The sequence below is a fragment of the Equus przewalskii genome, chromosome 4 (genome assembly GCF_037783145.1).
Source record: "Equus przewalskii isolate Varuska chromosome 4, EquPr2, whole genome shotgun sequence".
NCBI lineage: Eukaryota > Metazoa > Chordata > Mammalia > Perissodactyla > Equidae > Equus > Equus przewalskii.
The window spans coordinates 101496842-101514683 of NC_091834.1; the positions used below are offsets into that span (position 1 = coordinate 101496842).

Sequence of the window (17842 nt, forward strand, 5' to 3'; positions counted from 1 at the left end):
CTGTTTCGGGGAAATGATCTCCCTCGAGGTCTGTGACGCTGCCCCTGAACTGACCCCACTTCTCGGAGTAACACACCTGGGATGACCCCCACCTACCGGGTTGAAGGCTCTCGTCTGATTGTTTTGATGAGCTGATTTGATGTGACGTGACCTAGCGTCCAAAGGAGGGCGGGGTGGGGCATCTTCCTGCAGCTGGTCCTCCTTCGTTAGGGGGGGGTGCGGGGCGGGGGTCACTGGGTGGGCGACGGGGAGGCTTTGTCGGTTTTCCCACCAGCGAGCAGCCCCAAGCCCTCGGTGGGCAGCGCCAGCATAACCCGGTTTTCTCTCAGCTTCCTAAAGAGGCTAACCCTGAAGACCAGCCCAGAGGGAGGTGGGCCCCTCTGGACAGAGCAGCCCTGGAAGCCTGCTGGGACCCCCGCTACTGCTCCTTCCGCGGGGTCTCTGGAAGGCTCGGCACCACCTCAGACGGTCGAAGACCAAGCGTGGTGTGCCGGCGTGGGCCCGCGTTCTCCATCCCGACCATACATCTTCCCACAAGGATGAACCGCGGGGACCTTACGCTAAGCGAGAAAAGCCAGTCACAAAAGGACGAACTGTCTGAGTCCCCTGGTGCGAAGCTTCTAAAGTCAGAATCATAGAAACAGAAAGAGGAACGGGGGTTACAGGGCGGGCGCGGGACCGGCGTGGGGCGTCAGTGGGGCGAGACGGACAAGTTCCGGAGCTCCCTGCACAGCAATGCAAGCGTGCTTGGCGCTGCTGAACTGTGCGCTTAAAAATGCCTGGATGGTAAATTTAATGTTATGGGTTTTTTTTTAATGATAATAAAATAAAACAAATTAACGTAAGTCTTTCTCAGTGTTCAACTTCCTTCTGCAGTAGCGACCAGGGACTTTGGACACTAGTCTCTCTCACAATAAAATTCTCTCTCGTTTTCAAATAGCTATTTGAAAGCATTTCAAGTGACTTCTAGCCCGGGGAAAGGATTCTTTGGCCAGGGAGCAGCGTCAGTCTGCGGCCTGAGTTGCTGAGGCGGGGCTAGGGAAGCCCCCGGAGGGGATGTGAGACCCGGTAAAGGATGCCCTAAGGGCGGCTGCAGGAGAACAGGGGCGGGCGGGGGGCAGGCGAAGGTGGACAGTGTCCTCGGGCCCCTGCCTCGGTCTCAGGAAGGCTCTCGGGTACGGGAGGGGCGGAGCTGAGGGCAGCGGGGAGGGGAGGACCCCATCCCGCCTCGCCGGCCGCGCTCAGAGGCGGAAGGCACTCGTTGCGTCCTGGGGAACCGCCAGCAACCTGCCCATCGCGCCCGCGCCCTCCTCACGGGTCCTTCCCAGGGGCGCTCCTGCAGCCCGGCCCGGGGCCCCGGCCCCCCAGCCTCAAGCCGAGCCCCGGCTCCCGTTTCCCCACGTCCTGTCAGTAAGCAGTTGCCCGAGGGGCCGCGCCCTTTAGTGACCCTCCGAGGGGACGGCCCCCCGGAAGGTACGCGCGTGTCCCTCCTAATCCCGGCTGCGCCCGAGGTTCTCACCCTGTGACGGGGCCTCACTTGTGAACTTCCCGTCCGACTGCGTCTGTGCCTCTCTTGCCATCAAAACTGCTTCTAGAAACCTCTTCCTCCTCAGGAACAGAAAGACCCAGAGCCTGTCAAGCGGGCCCGCCGCTGCCTCCCCTCTCCGCGGCCCCCAGCCCCCTTAGGATTCCGTTTGCTCGCAGCTGCTTCCATGGGGCCAGCAGTGGAGCCGGGGGAGCAGGCTCAGTGTGGGGGTTCTGAGACGGTCACAGGCCAGGGGACAGGACCGAGGTACGTGTGTGTGTGTGGTGTGCAGACATGTGTGGGGCGAGGATGTGAAAGGGGAGGGGAGAGGACCGCCTGGAGGGCCGGATTCCAGGGGCCCTGGGATGGTTCCTCCTGATGCAGCGGGTCTCCCCAGCCTGGGAGAGCAAGCTGGCCGGGAGGGAGCACAGAGGCTCAGACCCCTGGGGAGTGGAGCCTTCTGGCAGCCCTCTCAGCAGGAGGCTGTGCTTCCTTCCGCCAGGGCTGAGATGAAGGCCGGGGGCAGGGGGAGGAAAAAGAAGGCGGGAGGGGAGGGGCCCCCTCTCAGGAACCCCTGGACTTCTGATTGTGCCCCAGAGCAGCCCCTGGTCAGCAGGACCTACTGGGGCTGCCGGCCACAGGGCACAGGGGGCTGGCTGTTTGGACTCTGATTTTCCATATTCACTTTTCTGATATTCCCAACCTTGCACACTTAGGATCCACTAGCTGAGCATTGAAGGTGGTCAGTGTTTGCCAAAAATGATGGTTCTGATTTTCCCTACATTTAGGCCACCGGGGCCCTCAACCCATGAGCTCTTCCCCTTCCTCCTGATGACTGACCTGCTGGGCTGGGACTGAGTCCTCCCCAGGCTGGGCTCTGCAAGCTTCTCCAACCACCTTTTTCTGTGGGTGTGATATGGGGGAATCCCTGCACCGTTGGAACTTTGCCTGGGTGCCCGCAGCCGTGTCCCCCTCGGGAACATCCTGAGAAGCGGGAGCCTGCTTTAGCGTCTCAGCTAGGGTTCTGGAGACAAAGCTCTGTTTTTTCCCCATGGCCCTGCTGGAGTCTCCAGAGTGGCCTGGGAGATGATCACAGGGAAATGCGGCTGTAAAGACGGGGCGAGGGACGGGGGTTCGGTTCTCTTTTGTCTTTAAAGGTATTTTCTATATGCTTGGGAGGAAATGGTACAGGTTGGGCAACTGTATGGGGGGGAACTATGCTGATTCAATATGGCATCACTGGCTGGAAGGAGTTCAGCAAAGACTCATTAATTTAATCACACTGTGCACTAGGGTGGGCAACCATGTAAACAGAGGTGCTTTCTAGGGAAATAAATTCCTTTCTTCAGACCTGCTGGAGGTCTCTGCTTCCTCTAGCTTGTTGTTTACTCAGTAGTGTCTTTTTTTAAGTTAATGTACAAAAACATCCCACTTTGCTGGCTCAGGATACAAAATAAAGTCACTTGTCTTTTACTTTTCAAAAGGACATCACTTTAATCTTCCTCTCCACTTCTGAAAACTGTTTTTCTTCCTTTCCTCACATCCCTCTCTTTCAGGATCATTCATTCGACACCATTTCTTGAGCATATACTGTATGCCAGGGACAATATTAGGGCCTAGGGACACAGAACAAGACAGGCGTGGTCTCTGCGCTTATGGAGTTTCACACTAAGGGCAGTAGAGAGAAAATAAAAAGACACAACAGACAGCATCAGGCAGAACAGCGTTATGAAGAAAATAAAGGCGAGTAAGGAGATGAGGAGTTGGGGGAGGGTTTCTCTGTAAAGGGATGTGTCCGGGTCCCAGGATGCCCTTCGAAGAGTCCCAACAGCGACTGGACTTAGGCAATGGAGAAGTCCATTTCTCCTTGGCCTGACGTTTCTGGGGCGAGTGTTTGAGGCTGGGGCTGGCCTCTTGGGTTGTGCAGAGATCCAGGCCGTTCTAGAGAGGAGCCCAGGCCTCTGAGTGCGGCCCGGTGAGCTCTCCTCCCCTCAGCCCAGTCGTTTCCTTCCTTTTTTGGGTGGCGAAGCTTCTCGAAGGAGGGGTCTATGCCCTCTCTTTCCCAGCTCCCCTGCTTCTTCCTTGCAGTTAGGCTTCTCCCCTGAGCATTCCACGACACCGTTCTCCTAACAGGGATGAGCTGTCAAATGGCTGCCGAGGAAAGGGGCTTTTCTCAGCTTCACTGTCTTCAGCTGCGTTTCTTTCTTCCTCAAGTCAGTCAGCATCTCCTCAGCCGTAAGCGGGTTTATCAGACGCCATCTCCATGTTGTAGGGAAGGAGGTGACCGCAGCAGAACAAGTCCCTGTTCTCATGGGACTTATCTTTTGGGGAGACAAAGAGAAAGCGGTAAGCAGGTAGATGCATGGTGTGAAAGGTGGTAGCAGTGGGGCCTGGGGAGAAAAACAGGGCAGTGTGCGGCCCGGCTGCTCTTCAATGCAGGGTGACTGAAGAAGGCCTCCTGCACCACGGGGACAAGACAGTAGAGACCTGAAAAAAGTGCCACTGCCTTGCACAAACCTGGGGGAGGAATGTCCTAGCTCAGAGGAACAACCAGCACAAAGGCCCAAGGTTGCAGGTTTGGGGAACAGCAGGGAGGCCGATGTGCCTCTAGCAGACAAGGCAAGGTGGGGAGGGTGGAGATGAGGTCAGAGAGGCAGCCAGGGCCCAGACTGGGGAGGCGGAGGGGCTTGCAGACTGCTCTAAAGGCGTTGCCTGTTCCTGTGAGGGGCTGGGAAGCCATTGGGGGATTTTGGAGGGAAGCGTGACATGATCTGTCTCGTTTTAGCAGGAGCACCCTGGCTCTTGATGGATGATAGACTCTAGGAGGAGGGAGGGAGAAGGGAGACCAGTGATAACATTATTGCAGGAGTCGAGGAAAGAGCTGATGATTGCTTAAATCTGGAAGAATCAGGAAAGGCTTGAGGTGGAGGTGCCACGTAAGCCACGTGGTGAAGAATGGGGAGGAATTTTCCAGGAGGAGGGGGGGCGGAGTGCAGGGTAGGGCATGCTGGGCCTTCTGGGGACTAGAGCTGAGGGGGAAGAGATGGAGGGTCCCTGAGTGTGAAAGGCACCCACAGTTACAGGCTCTGCACTCTTTTCAAGCCCACATGAAATATTTGCAAGAGTTTTATTGGGCCAAAAACTCAACCAAGGACAAATACTTTATACAGATGTCGTTCTCTGGCCATAGTGCAGTAAGATTGGAAGTAAAGAAAAAGAGAGCCGGTCTCCCAATATATTTTTAAATTTAATAATTTCTTCTCTTAATTTATGGATCAAAATAGAAATCAGTTGAAATTCGAACGTATTTAAAACTCATCAATGAAAAGAACGGAGGGAATGACAACACTGTGAAGATGACAGTTCTTCTCGAACTATGCCATCAGTTCAATGCAGTGGCCTTCAGGATTTCAACAGGATTTCCTAAAGAAAATTACACCTGATTTTAAAAGTCCTATAGATGACTAAAAAGCCAAGAATAGTGAGACAATTTTGAACAATAGCAAGGTTATAAGGCCGGCTCAACAGAGAACTAAGACTTATTTTAAAGTTGTACTAATTAAGTCATATTGGTTTTAGTAATTAGGGCCTTCTGGTTCAGGAATAGACTAAGAGTCCAATGGACAAAGAGAACCTGGGGTCACTATCGTGGAAATAGGGTCACCTGGCGTCCGACAAAATCATCAGAGAAAGGATGGACTGTTCAACCAATGGTGTTGGGAAATTTGGCTCTTCCTGCGGATTCTGATTCAGTTGGGAATGCTAATTTGTAACTGATGGCGGCTTGCACCGTGCTTCTCAAACTAGAACATTCATGAGAATCAACTGGAACCTGTTAAATTACAGATTCTGATTCAGCAGGTCCGGGGCGGTGCCTGAGATTTGGCATTTCTACTCTGATCCCAGTTGTTGGCAATATTGCTAGTCCGTGAATCACTCTTGGAGTAGCAACAGCTTACATTGTGAGAATATTAAGTGTTTATTTAACAAAGAGGTGATCTCAAGGACATTCGGGCAGCTCAGTGACGTCATCAGGGATCCTTCTATCTTTCTACTCTGCTGTCCTTTAGCTAGCTTGATGGTGCATGTTGACTTTTTGTTCTCTCATTTGTTACCTCATTGCCCCATGATATCTATCCAGATATCACATTTAAATTCCAAATAAGACAGGGGAAGAGGCAACAACAGGAGCTCTCTACTTGAGTCTGCCCCATCATCAAGAACAACAGCATTCCCAGCAGGCCCAAGCCAACGTTCCCTCCACTGTCACCAGGTCACATGGACAACCCTGGTTGGAAGGGAAGCTAGGAGAGAGAGTGTATGAGTTTCGTTTTGCTGCTGTAACGAACTGCCACAAACTTAGTCACTAAAACCCCACAAATTTATTATTTTACAGTTTTGGATGTCAGTTGTCCTAAAATCAAGGTTTTGGGCAGAATTGTGATCCTTCTCAGGGCACTATGGGAGAATCATTTCCTTGCTTTTTCCAGCTTCTAGAGGCCACCTGCATGCCCCTTGGCTTGTGGCCCCTTCCTCCATCTTTGAAGCCAGCAGTGTGGCATTTTCAGATCTCTCTCACTCTCTGACCTCTGCTTCTGTCTTCACATCTCCTCTTTCTCACTCTGACTTTCCTGCCTCCCTCTTATAAGGACCTCTTCCAATGTGCTTACATTGGGCCCACCTGGATGACCCAAGATTATCTCTCCATCTCAAGATCCTTAATCACATTGGCAAAGTCCCTTTTAGCGTGAAAGGTAACGTAATCACAGATCCTGGGGATTAGGACACACACATCTTGTGGGGGCATTGTTCTATCACAGAGAATGTCCAGCTTCCCCCAGTGTGTATAGTGGGTGATGTGTGTAGAGAAGGGGGTTGTTGGATTAGCCAATCAATAGCGTTTGACATTTTACCAATATGGGTTTATTTTAGAGACAAGAGCCCAGAGAGATCCTGGGAAACAGGGTTTCCTGTCCCAATCTCGTCTAAGTCTAGGAATTCAGTAGCCCAAATCCTTGGGGAAAAACTTGAGTCAAAAAGAAAATGTGCTTTCTTGCTGTTCCTCTCTCCCCTCTGCGTGTGAGTTGAACATTGATGTGTTGCTTTTTGTCCCAACAGAATAAGCAGTGACCTGTGTCTGGAGAGCAAGTCAGAGGAGGGCTGCTCCATATCGGAACTGAGGCTTCTCCTCCTAGGGAAACGTGCTGCAGGAAAAAGTGCCACAGGAAACACTCTTCTGGGCAAAGCTGTGTTCGAGTCCAAGTTCAGTGTGCAGATGGTGACTGAAATGTGCCGGAAGGAGAAGGGGGCCACAGGAGGGGGGGAGGTTGTGGTCATCGACACTCCTGACCTTTTCTCTTCGGTAGCTGGTACCAATGACAGGCAACGCAACATTGAACACTGCTTGAAGCTCTCTGCTCCCAGTGTCCATGCCCTGCTTCTGGTAATTTCCATTGGCAATTATACGGTGGAGGACAAAGAAACAGTCGAGGGCATCTGGAAGTTGTTTGGAGCTGAAGCCAAGAGGCACATCATGATTGTCTTTACTCGGAAGGATGAATTGGGGGATGACTCCCTGCAAGATTACATTGAGAATGACAGTTCTCTTAGGGAGTTGGTTCGAGACTGTGGACACCGATACTGCGCTTTCAACAACAAGGCAAGTGAGGAGGATCAGGCCACCCAGGTGAGGGAGCTCCTTGGCAAGGTCAAGAATTTGGTGGATGAGAACCGAGGACCACTTTGCGTGAACTTCAGAAATGAAGGCAATGGATTCCAGGTGAGAATTCTTGTTAAGGTCTCCAAAGATCTCTATGTTGCTAGAGCTAGTGGGATGAAAATAGGCACAAATAAGTGAAATGTTGCATGGTGCGATGGAACATAGGCTTTGTGTAAGGAGATATTTATCCCTATCTTGAAAGATGAGGCACTAGATGGTAGGTTACTTTGAGTATTACCCTTTGGACTTTGGACTTTATTGGCAAATTATTGGATGCATTTAAGTCCTTACCTAACTTTACCTTTCATAGTATTGGACACACAAGTTGACTCGTTAGACCCTCTTTTCCCTTGGCTTCAAAAAAACTACCCTCTGATTTGTTTCCCCTCTCTCTTTCTGGCTACTCTAGAGATTGCTGAGTCCTCCTCTAATGACCTCTAAAAGTTGGCATCTCAGGGTCTTGGATCTAGCCTTTCCTCTATTCTCCACACTCTCTCCTCAGGTGATAGCATATTGGTATCGCTTTGAGCTCCATCTATTGCTAACAGCTTCTAAGTTAGTAATTCTAGTCCAGGTCTGCCCTCTGAGTTCTGACTCCTTTTTCCAATTGCTATCTTGACATCTATCTCCACTGGGCTTTTTTTATAGGATCTCAAACTTTACATGTCCAAACTTTTGCTTTTCCCTCTTAAATCTATAAGACTTCAGCCTTCCTCTCAACTCAGTTAATGGTTGTGCTGCTCACCATGTTCTTGAAACCTAAACCCAGACGTCAGCTTTGAATCCACTGCCAGGTTGCATCTGATACCCAAGGTGTGACCGCTGCACCTGGAATCCACCTGCCTTTCTCCATCTCCACTACCACCATTTGGTCCGAGCCAGCCTCTTTTCTTGCCTGTACTAGTTTATAGATAATATACCAACTTTCCCCTCATTCGTTCTTGTGCCTTACCCTCCAATCCCTTTAACATACAACAGCCAGAGTGATATTTTGTTTAATTTTTAAATGGGAATGCAAAATGTATTTGTAACTAAGGAAGATACAAAAATGCAAGCTGTTCCCTTCGAGGAGCTTACCCTTCAGATGGAGTGACTTATGGATAAGAAACAAAGCAGTGAGTCAGTGTGGGCAAGCAAATGTTGGTATAGAGAATTCTATAAAGCTAAGTGCCAGAGAATGTGAAGCAGGCCAGAATCCAGCATGGGGGCAGCACTGGTCAGAATGAATCTTCTTACAGCTGCTGAGTATTGAGCCCAAACAGGATGGAAATGAGAGGGAAATGGATATTCATTGAGGGCATACTGAGTTTCAGGCACATACCTGAACTGATTAAGTTTTCACAATAACTCTGTGTCCTAATGTTCTGCAGGTGAGGCCCCCGGGGCTCAAGAGAACTGAAGTCATTTGCTCTCTTACCTCCTAGGCCTGAGCTCTCTCTCCCCTTTATGACCATCTGTCTCCCCTTTGAAGGCTGCCTGTAACAGGGATGTCAGCAGAGAGGAGAAGGGGCACAGAATGAGTTTTTATGGTGTAACCTGAACACGATACCCTCTAATTTAAAATGCTTCTGGGACTGCCTGCTGTTCTTTGGATCAAGTTCAGAGTCCTTGACCTGACCTGGTCCTCACCCCCTACCTTGCTCTCCATGTGCTGGTCTCACTGGCCTTCCCTTTGGTCCTTGAGTTATGCTCATATCGATTCTAGATCCTCAGACCTGCCGTTTGCTCTGCCTGACACTTCCCTTCTCCCATCCACACCCCCCCGACCCCGCCAATCCTAGATCTGCTTTTATGTGTCCATCTGCCTCAGCTTAAACTCACTTCCTCAGGGAGGCCTCCCTGATTGTCCCCTGGAATGAGCCCCCGCAGCTCTCCTCCCGCAAGGTGCTCCTCACATGGTCATCATCATACCAGGTGATTCCTGTGAATAGATCTGTGATGGGCGCCTCCCCACAAACTCCACGAGGACAGAACTTGTATCTGTTTGTTGATCACAGCATCTTAGTTTTGTCTTCTGTGAAACAGAGGTAATAATACTATATATTAAGGATTAAATGAAATACTTTCAAAGCTCTTTGCAAATACTACAAACTTGGTAAGTGTTCAATAATTATTAGCTGTTATTGTTATTATTATAGAAGTATATGAGGGTCAAATAAATTATGGAGATATTAAGGACTTTAACCATCTAAAGACTGAGCAAGATGCCCACTTTTAGGACTCTCACCCAGAAACAAAAACGTTTGTATGTATAAAGATGCACTTACAAGAATATTTATCGCAGCATCTTTTGAAATAGTAAAGCCGGAAATAACCTGAGGTCTACCAGTAAAGCAATGGTTGCGTTAGCTGTCTTTGTTCATGCTATGGAACAAATAGCAGCTACTAAAAACATGGGGCTGATCTGTATAAATTGGCTTGTGCAGATGTACAGGGCATATTATTAAGCAAATTGCAGAACAAAAGCCTAGGAAGTTTCTCTATATGTTCATATGTATTTGTGTAAACATAGGAAAACATAGGAGGGTATATATCTGTTTATATAACTGTTATGTGTCTATATATGTATGATTCTACACATATGATATGTATATCTATTTATCATCTATTTATATAACTGTTACTTTTCTGGTGGATTGGAGATGGAAAAATTATTAATTTTTAGATCATACACATTTGCATTGTAACAAACTTCTGCATTTAAAAAACACGAAAGAATTTGAACCGGGCTATGTAGGGTGAAAGAAGTCTGATAATCCCCGCTGACTGGAGAGGACCCAGGGAGAGAGGCGATCGATGGTATCAGCGGTTCGGGGTAAGGCCAAGTATGAAAGCAGAGGGAAAATTTCCTTGGCCGACATGGAGATTTAACAAAGATAACGCTAAAATACAGTATAGGAAGTTTCTGTGAAAAGCAGATTCATCAAGGTTGCATATCATTGTTTTCACCTTCTCTTTTGGTTCCATGACAATTTAAATTTCAGGAGCGAGTATAAGGCTTCACCAGGCAGGTGGAGGGGATGTCAGTTGTGTGTTTGGCCCCCCCATCCTCTGTTGTCTCCATTTGCCCACCTGGATGGGGAAAGTTCCAAATTTTACTTGATCTCATGTTAGAAGAAGCTTCATCTCTGTACTGGGGGTGCAGTGAGGGAAGAGGACATTGGAGCTACGTGGGGAGCTTGGTCCCCAACCTCCTTCCTTCCCCTTGTTCCTCAAATGCACATCACAGGCACTATGAGGCTAGTTTCTTCTCCCAGGGAGTCCAGAAGCTCTTCCTAAGCCTCTGGATTTTCTTCAGGAATAGCAGAAACTCTGGAAGACTTTGGAAGGAATTGCTGTCACTCTTAGGCAGTGTGGAGAAGCAGTTAGAGAGCTTCAGGAACAGTGCCTTGGTTATATGGCATTTGTGGGCTTCTCTGAGTGAGAACACGACCCATCTTCCTATTCTGGGAAAACTGTTGCAGTGGCAGCAGCAGCAGTAGTGCAGTGGGGTCTCAAGATCTACTGTCATTATGAACAGGTCTGCAAAGGCCAGCAAGAACCTTGACCATGGCTTTGGTTTGACCATGTCCTAATGATCAGATTACTCTGAATTATATACAGTCATGCACCGCATAACGACATCCCAGTCAATGACACACCACATATACGATGGTGATCCTGTAAGATTAGTCCCATAGAGCCCAGGTGTGTAGTTGGCTGTACCATCTAGGTTTGTGTAAATACACTCTATCATGCTCGCACAACAATGAAATTGCCTAATGACACATTTCTCCAAACATATCCATGTCATTAAGTGACGCACGACTGCACTTGTGTCTCCATTTCTTTACTTTGCAAAAAGATGAGATTTTAGATCTGTGTACATCATTTTCCCCCTTTATTTTCTAGGATTGTGGGAATGAAGCTACATCTCAGAAGGAGGACAATCCACATGGTAAGATGATCCTTAAAAAATGTTAAGCTCATATTTGTATTCTTTTGAATGCATGATGTGTCAAAGTGAAGTGGAAAAATTATCTAGATGAGTCAGAACAAAAATGCACCCTGGAGACCTAGCTCAGGTCAGTGCCCACCACCTGTCTCCCAGGGAACTCCTAACACTTATGAGTAGGTGCAGTGCCAGCAAAGGTCCTGGACATGGTGCAGGTGTCCCTGGCCTTCTCTGAAATGTTACGGAACTGGGCTTGCCTCTTACGGCTTCTTTCCTGACTCAGTTTCTTCTTTCTGGCCTTGAATCCGTCACTACCCAATTTTTGACTCCTACTGGGAAAGCAGAAATCACACCTTCATGCATAACACTAACTTGCAGAATTCAGTGATGGAGCTCAGTATCCATGTGATGATTGCCACCAATGACATGCCCTGCACACTGCACAAGTCCATACACATAGCTCTCCCTTGTTCTGCTTAATAGATGCAATGGGCATACCAACTACCTCAACCATCCCATTATTGATGGACTTTCAGGTTATTTCTGGGCCACCTCTGTGCAAGAGCCAAATATTCCGCAGTGAATAAGATAGATGAGATCTCTGTCCTCATAGAATTCCACAAAATAATAATTATAATTATAATTTTAATAATGATAATATTGCAGCTATTATGTGTTTGGAAATATATAAATCATTTAATCCTCATAAGATATAATATATAATCCTCATAACGCTATATATATATTTCCATCATAACGACCCCATAAAGAAGTTGTTATTATCATTATTCTCATTTTATAGATGAGTAAACTTAGCCAGAAATATGTGAACTCAGGCAGCAGTAGGGATTTAAAATTCTGTCAATGTCCTTCAGCCAAGACTCCCAGGAACATACCTCTTGCTGAACAAAATTGGGTTTATTGACTCATGGCAGTGAGGGGATAGCCCATTGTGGGGAACCATGGGGCATCCAGAATGAGGGTGTTGGAAAGGACTTTTTATAGAGCATGGGCTTGTCTGAGGTGAGTTTGGGGGAAGTAGTAACTTTCCCAAGGGGACATAACAAGGACACAGCATCACCAGCATTTCAGGTGCTGTCTTTAGACGCCCTGTTTACTCTCCGTCCCAGACCTGCCGCTCAGATGCTGCGTGGTGGCCCACGGGATGCACAGTGATAGCGCCCTGGAGGACTCAGACTTAGTGAATCTTCCCTGTAGTTCTGACTCTGCCATTTGCTCAGCGCGTGGGTTGGTGTTGAGCTTAGATCACGGGAGAAGTGTTGGGGACGGGGCTGTGTGGAGGGATGGTTTTGCGGTGCAGGGTTTTACAGAAATCCATTGAGTATAATTTACATAGAGTCAAATGCACAAGTCTTAAGTATACAGCTCAATGACATCTTATGTATCTACACGTATATGACCACCGTCTAGATAAAGATATGGAGCATTGCCATCAGATAGCGTGTGGTTTTGTGTCTGGCTTCCTTCACTTAGCATGTTTGGGAGATTCATCCATGTTGCATATCAGTAGTTCACTCCTTTTTTTTTTTTTTAATTGCTGAGTTCTGTTCTATTTTATGAATATGCCACTAAGGGGCATTTTAAACTCAGATTCTCCCTGGTCCTGCCTTAGCCCGTTGACCTCAGGCCCCACTACTTACCTTTGGTAGCAAAATGAGAGGAGCCCTAAGGACCAAGACCAGTGAAGGCCAAGTTTAACACTGTCATTTCCTGGGCAACCTCAAGTCCTTTATGTATCTCTTAATTTGTTCCTGGCATCTCTTGTGGCTTTCACCTTGATGGGTCGCTTCTGACTGGGACTAGAGTTCTCCTGGTTCGGTGCCTTACTGCCGTTCTCTATAAAAATTGACAAGGACGAGAAATCATAAAAGCTATCCACATCTGTGTCTACTGCAAGAAGAGACTCTGAGTTTGTCCTTTTCTCCCACAGGGCCAGGGGAGAAGCAGCTGCAGGCTACAGGATGTGAGCCCAACCCTGGAACGCCAGAACTGAAGGTCCTGCTTGTGGGGAAACGTGGGGCTGGAAAAAGTGCTGCTGGAAACAGCCTTCTGGGGAAGCGAGTTTTTGAGACCAAATTCAGTGAACAGTCAGTAACCCAGACGTTTAGGTCTGAGAGCAGAATCTGGAGAGAGAGGAAGATTTCAATCATTGACACTCCAGACATCTCATCTTCAAAGGGTGTTGGATCAGAGCTTTCGAAACTCATCTTTCCAGGCCCCCACGCCTTCCTGCTGGTGACCCCCCTGGGCTCTTTCAGTGAGAAAGATAAAGCAGTGCTGCGCACCACCCAGAGCAATTTTGGAGAAGAGTCCTTTCGGTACATGATCGTGCTCTTCACCAGGAAAGAAGATCTAGGAGATCAGAATCTAGAGCTGTTCTTAAAAAACGGAAATAAAGACCTCAACAACGTCATCGAGAAATGTGAAAAGAGATACAGTGCCTTCAACTACAGAGCAACAGGAGAAGAGGAGCAACGCCAGGTGGACGAGCTCCTGGAAATGATGGTGGGCATGGTGCAGCGGAACGGGAACAAGCCCTGCTTCCTCAGAGGAAGAGGTAAATAATGAATAGAAAGCACTTCATATATACTTACAAACACATATAAAATGTACAAGAACTTTTCATTTTCTGAAGGGCATAGAGAAGATAAAAAAGACAGGTCCATTCATTGGCTAACTCTTTTCTCTACCTTGTTCTTTTCTCACATTTTACTAAAGTTATGTCCTTTCTGTGCCCAGTGTCCTGACCTGGTCTTTAATTCTTTCATGACCCATATCCCATCTCTCCAACTCGATGGTGAGGGTCTTTAGGGAAGGGGTTGACCTTTTGTAATCTCTTGTTTCCCTCGGTGTATCTGTTGTCCAGGGCTCAGCACTCAGTGCTGGTGATGAGAAAGTTCTGGTCATTGGTTTACTCTTCTCTTTCTCTTAGGCCCAACTCTCTCTCTCGACCTCCTTGTCCACTCTCTTGGTTCTTTATTCTTCTCTCTGTTAGAGAGGGGACGCCATTTTGTCTGGCCAGGACAGGGAGCCTGAATGCTCTGATGGGCAGCCTCCACATGGCAGTAGATGGGTTTTATTAGCCCAGTCACACTACTCTATCTACTGCTAAAGCAGAAGTCCCCGTATGCTCAGTGCTCCATGTTCTATTGACCTGAACTGAGGTCCTTCCTGCCCACCCCTACTCATGCCATTCTGTTCTGCTTCAAATGTCCTCACTTGGGAAGAACATCAGACCAGGAGCGTATCTGTTTACTGAGTCTCTTCAATTCCTCCTGAGAGCCAGGTGCTGGGGAGCCTCCTGAAGAATTATAGCCATGTGGGAAAACTAGGGGAGGCTGTGTGGAGAAGGCCCCATTTGAAATGGACTTTGGAGAATGGGTAGAGTTTGGATGACTGAAAAGAAAGCTGGAAGTCATTCCAGAGAGCACAAGCAATTTGAAGCAAGGAGGTCGGACTAAGCATGCCACTTGTGAGGGAATCAAAGGGAATGGTCTTGATGGAAATGGAGGGTTCACACCTCTAGATAACGTGGGATGGGGAGGTTAGACCAGATTAGAGAGGACTTGAGAAGCACACCCTCTGAGGGTGTGGAAGCAGGGACTGAAATACATGGCAAATATGGGGGTGTCAGAAGATTAATCTATTTTTCATCCTGAAAGCATAGCTATGAAGATTGTGTTCAGCATAAGCAGTTCAATAATTTCCCCTGGAAGGAAGAGCACAGGATGGGCTTTCCTCCCTCTTTGTTTTGAGGCAGATACTAGTAATTTGGTAAGGAATTCATAATTGAATGTGAAGAGACCTGAATGGAAAAGAGAGAGAGGTCATAGTACAAGTGCAAAGCCATAAGGAAACCCCCAGTAATACACCTTGTAAGATCTCTATGCATCTGTAATTCCGTTTATAGGAAAATTTATTCTCCATCATTGTCACCACACAGAACGGTATTAGTGGATATTCATTATGATAACCATGAAGTGCCTTTTGACTCATCAATGAAAGACACAATTAAGGTTAACATGGTTTTAATGAGAAATGGATTTTAGTGTGACTCAGGCAAGGGAACTGGTAATCCATCAAGGGTATATGTTGTTACTTTTTCGTGAAAAGTCAATTCTAGGGAATAATTTTTCAAATACATCAAGGAGATTTTGCTACGTTAGCATTAGTTGGCAGTAGGAAGACATAGTCACAGTAGGAACAGAAGACAAAGAGATGAGATGTGTAGACAGGCCCAGCTGAGTAGGTGAAGAGTAATAAAGCCAGTGGCACTCACAAGGTGCCAGGGAGTCAGAGAAGTTAGCAGAAAAAGGGAGCAGAGCAGATTCTGAGATAGGAACAGTGCCCTGTCAGTGCATGAGCACTGGGCAGAGACCATGGTCAAGTCCTGCTTCTGAGTTCACAGACTGCATGACTGGAACAAGCCGTTCCTGTGCTTGGGGATGGAGCTGTCAGGTGAGAGGGCGGCCCTGATGCTCTCGGAGGGTTCTCTGCTGTGATGTATGGTATAACTCTGAATGTCATACCCAGATCAGCCCATGGTTCACAAATCTTTCCCATTTTCCTTTCAACAGAGGCCCTGAGCATTATCCTTGTGGGGAAGAGTGGGAGTGGGAAGAGCGCGACGGGGAACACCGTCCTCGGGAAGGACAAATTCTTGTCTCAGCTTCGAGCGCAGCCTGTCACCAAGACGTGCCAGAGCAGAAGGAGGGCGTGGCAAGGGCAGGAGGTCGTGGTTGTGGACACTCCTGTGTTCTGCCTGATGCCCGCTGCTGAAGGAGGTCCATCCCAGCTAGAGCAGGAGGTCGAACGCTGTTGGTCCTGCTGTGGACAAGGGAGCAAGATTCTGGTCCTGGTGCTCCAGCTGGGACGATTCACTCAGGAGGATGAAAAGTTGGTGGGGGACCTGGAGGCCATCTTTGGAGAGGACGTTATGAAATACACTATTGTGCTGTTCACCCGGAAGGAAGATCTAGTGGACGAGAAACTTGAGGAGTACCTCAAGAACACGGACAACAAAGCTCTTAAGAAGATAATTAAAAAGTGTGAGCAGCGAGTTTGTGCCTTTAATAACAAGGAAACTGGCCAAGCCAGGGAAGACCAGGCAAAAGATCTTTTGCAAAAGGCCAACGAGCTGATAGGGAGAAATGAAGGGCAGGGTTACCCTCATCACTGGGAGACGGTCAGCAAAAAAATGAAAAATGCCCAGGCAAAGCCCAACACCTCAAAATTACTAAAGAATTTAAAAGATATGTTACTATAGGTAGCTGAAATGCCTAGGGTCTCTTTCACTTAGAGACACCTGAGGTCGAGGGCGGGCATGGGTGGACTGGTAGGCTGGGAGGAGGGTCCATGACTTGGAGGGCTGGGGAGGTAGGTGCATCTCACCCGTGAGGCGGCAGCTCTTTGTACGTAAATAAATTGTCAGGCTGCTGCAGGTGGTAGGGGATTATAAAGGAGAAAGAAGAGATAACGTGGGTAAATCTGGAAAAGGCTTCTGAGGCGAGGCTGATGTTAAGGGTCAGAATCAGGTACACGAGTCACCTTACCCGTGTAGGTGGATTGGAGTCAGGACAGACACCGTGACCAAGGCCGAGGCCAGGCTGCGGCAGAACACAGATCATTACTCAAGAACCAGGGGATCCAGGTATGTCACAGCAAGGCACTGTCCAGCCAACTCCTGGGCATGACAAGCCGGAGAAGCTGGACTCCTGTGGGCCTCCCGGTTCCCAGGGCTGCTTGCCAGGCCCGCTAGCCCCTGAGCCTGTCTCCGGTGGGGCAGGACTCATGGTTAGCAGGTTCCTTTCCGCGTGTGGTGGCCACTCTTTAGTGCTCTCCTCCTTCCAAGCCTGAATGGAAAGTGGGACCCAGCCTACCCTCCCTTGTTGTCTCTCAGGAAATGAACACGAGACTGTGAGGTTTCAAAAGATTTTATTGCTAATCATCACAGTGCAATACAATAACACAAAAATCAGAAGCATGTAAAATTGTCAAGATTAGACAATCTTGCAACGTTCTAAAATTCTAACTATAATTCTAGATTTCCTCAAGCAAAGCTTATGGAAAACCTTTTTGCCCTTTTCTCCTTTTTTATCCCTGAGGGTTAGGAATTGGTTAAAACTCAGAGAACTCAAACGATGATGGTTTAAACACATTAGGGGCTTCTTGTGGTTCATGTCAAGAAGTCCAGGAGTAGGCAGTCTGAGGCCAGTGTAACATCAACATTCCAGCTTCATTCCATCTCTCTGCCTCAGCTTCACTGGCGTGCAGCCTCCATACTGAAGGCTGCTTCTTGGTTCCAAGATGGTGGTGTTCTACCCATGGCTGAGCCGATTATACTGAGAGCTGCCTGATGTGGTGGTGTATGAGACGAGAACGATGGAGTCTTCTTCCTGGTTGATGTCTGGTCAGATGTGTTCACTATTAGCCACTTTACACACGCTTTGAGGACAGAGTCTATGTCACCTGCTTTTGTTTTTTGAAAGCAGGTTACCTTCAAGATTAATCCATTTATAAGAAGGTGGACAGTCACCATTAATACTTTTGTCCCCTATATAACCCTTAATATGACAAATTCTGGAAAATATGTGTGTAAATATATTCAGTTGAGTGAAATAATAAAGATGAATTATATTATAAA

At 47.9% G+C, this 17842-nt stretch overlaps 1 protein-coding gene across 2 annotated transcripts; it reads left to right on the forward strand.

Annotated features, from left to right (window-relative positions):
* Positions 1–1227: 1227 nt before the first annotated feature.
* Positions 1228–17842, forward strand: GIMAP8 (GTPase, IMAP family member 8). 2 transcript variants are annotated; one of them, XM_008509921.2, is made up of 5 exons: positions 1228–1792; positions 6644–7304; positions 11136–11181; positions 13130–13756; positions 15777–17842. In XM_008509921.2, the coding sequence occupies exons 1-5, from the start codon at positions 1713–1715 to the stop codon at positions 16463–16465; spliced, it is 2103 nt and encodes a 700-aa protein (XP_008508143.2). In that variant the 5' UTR covers positions 1228–1712; the 3' UTR covers positions 16466–17842. The 2 variants fall into 2 exon arrangements, with proteins under 2 accessions (XP_008508143.2, XP_070472848.1); XM_070616747.1 differs by lacking the exon at positions 1228–1792 and adding an exon at positions 3734–3871.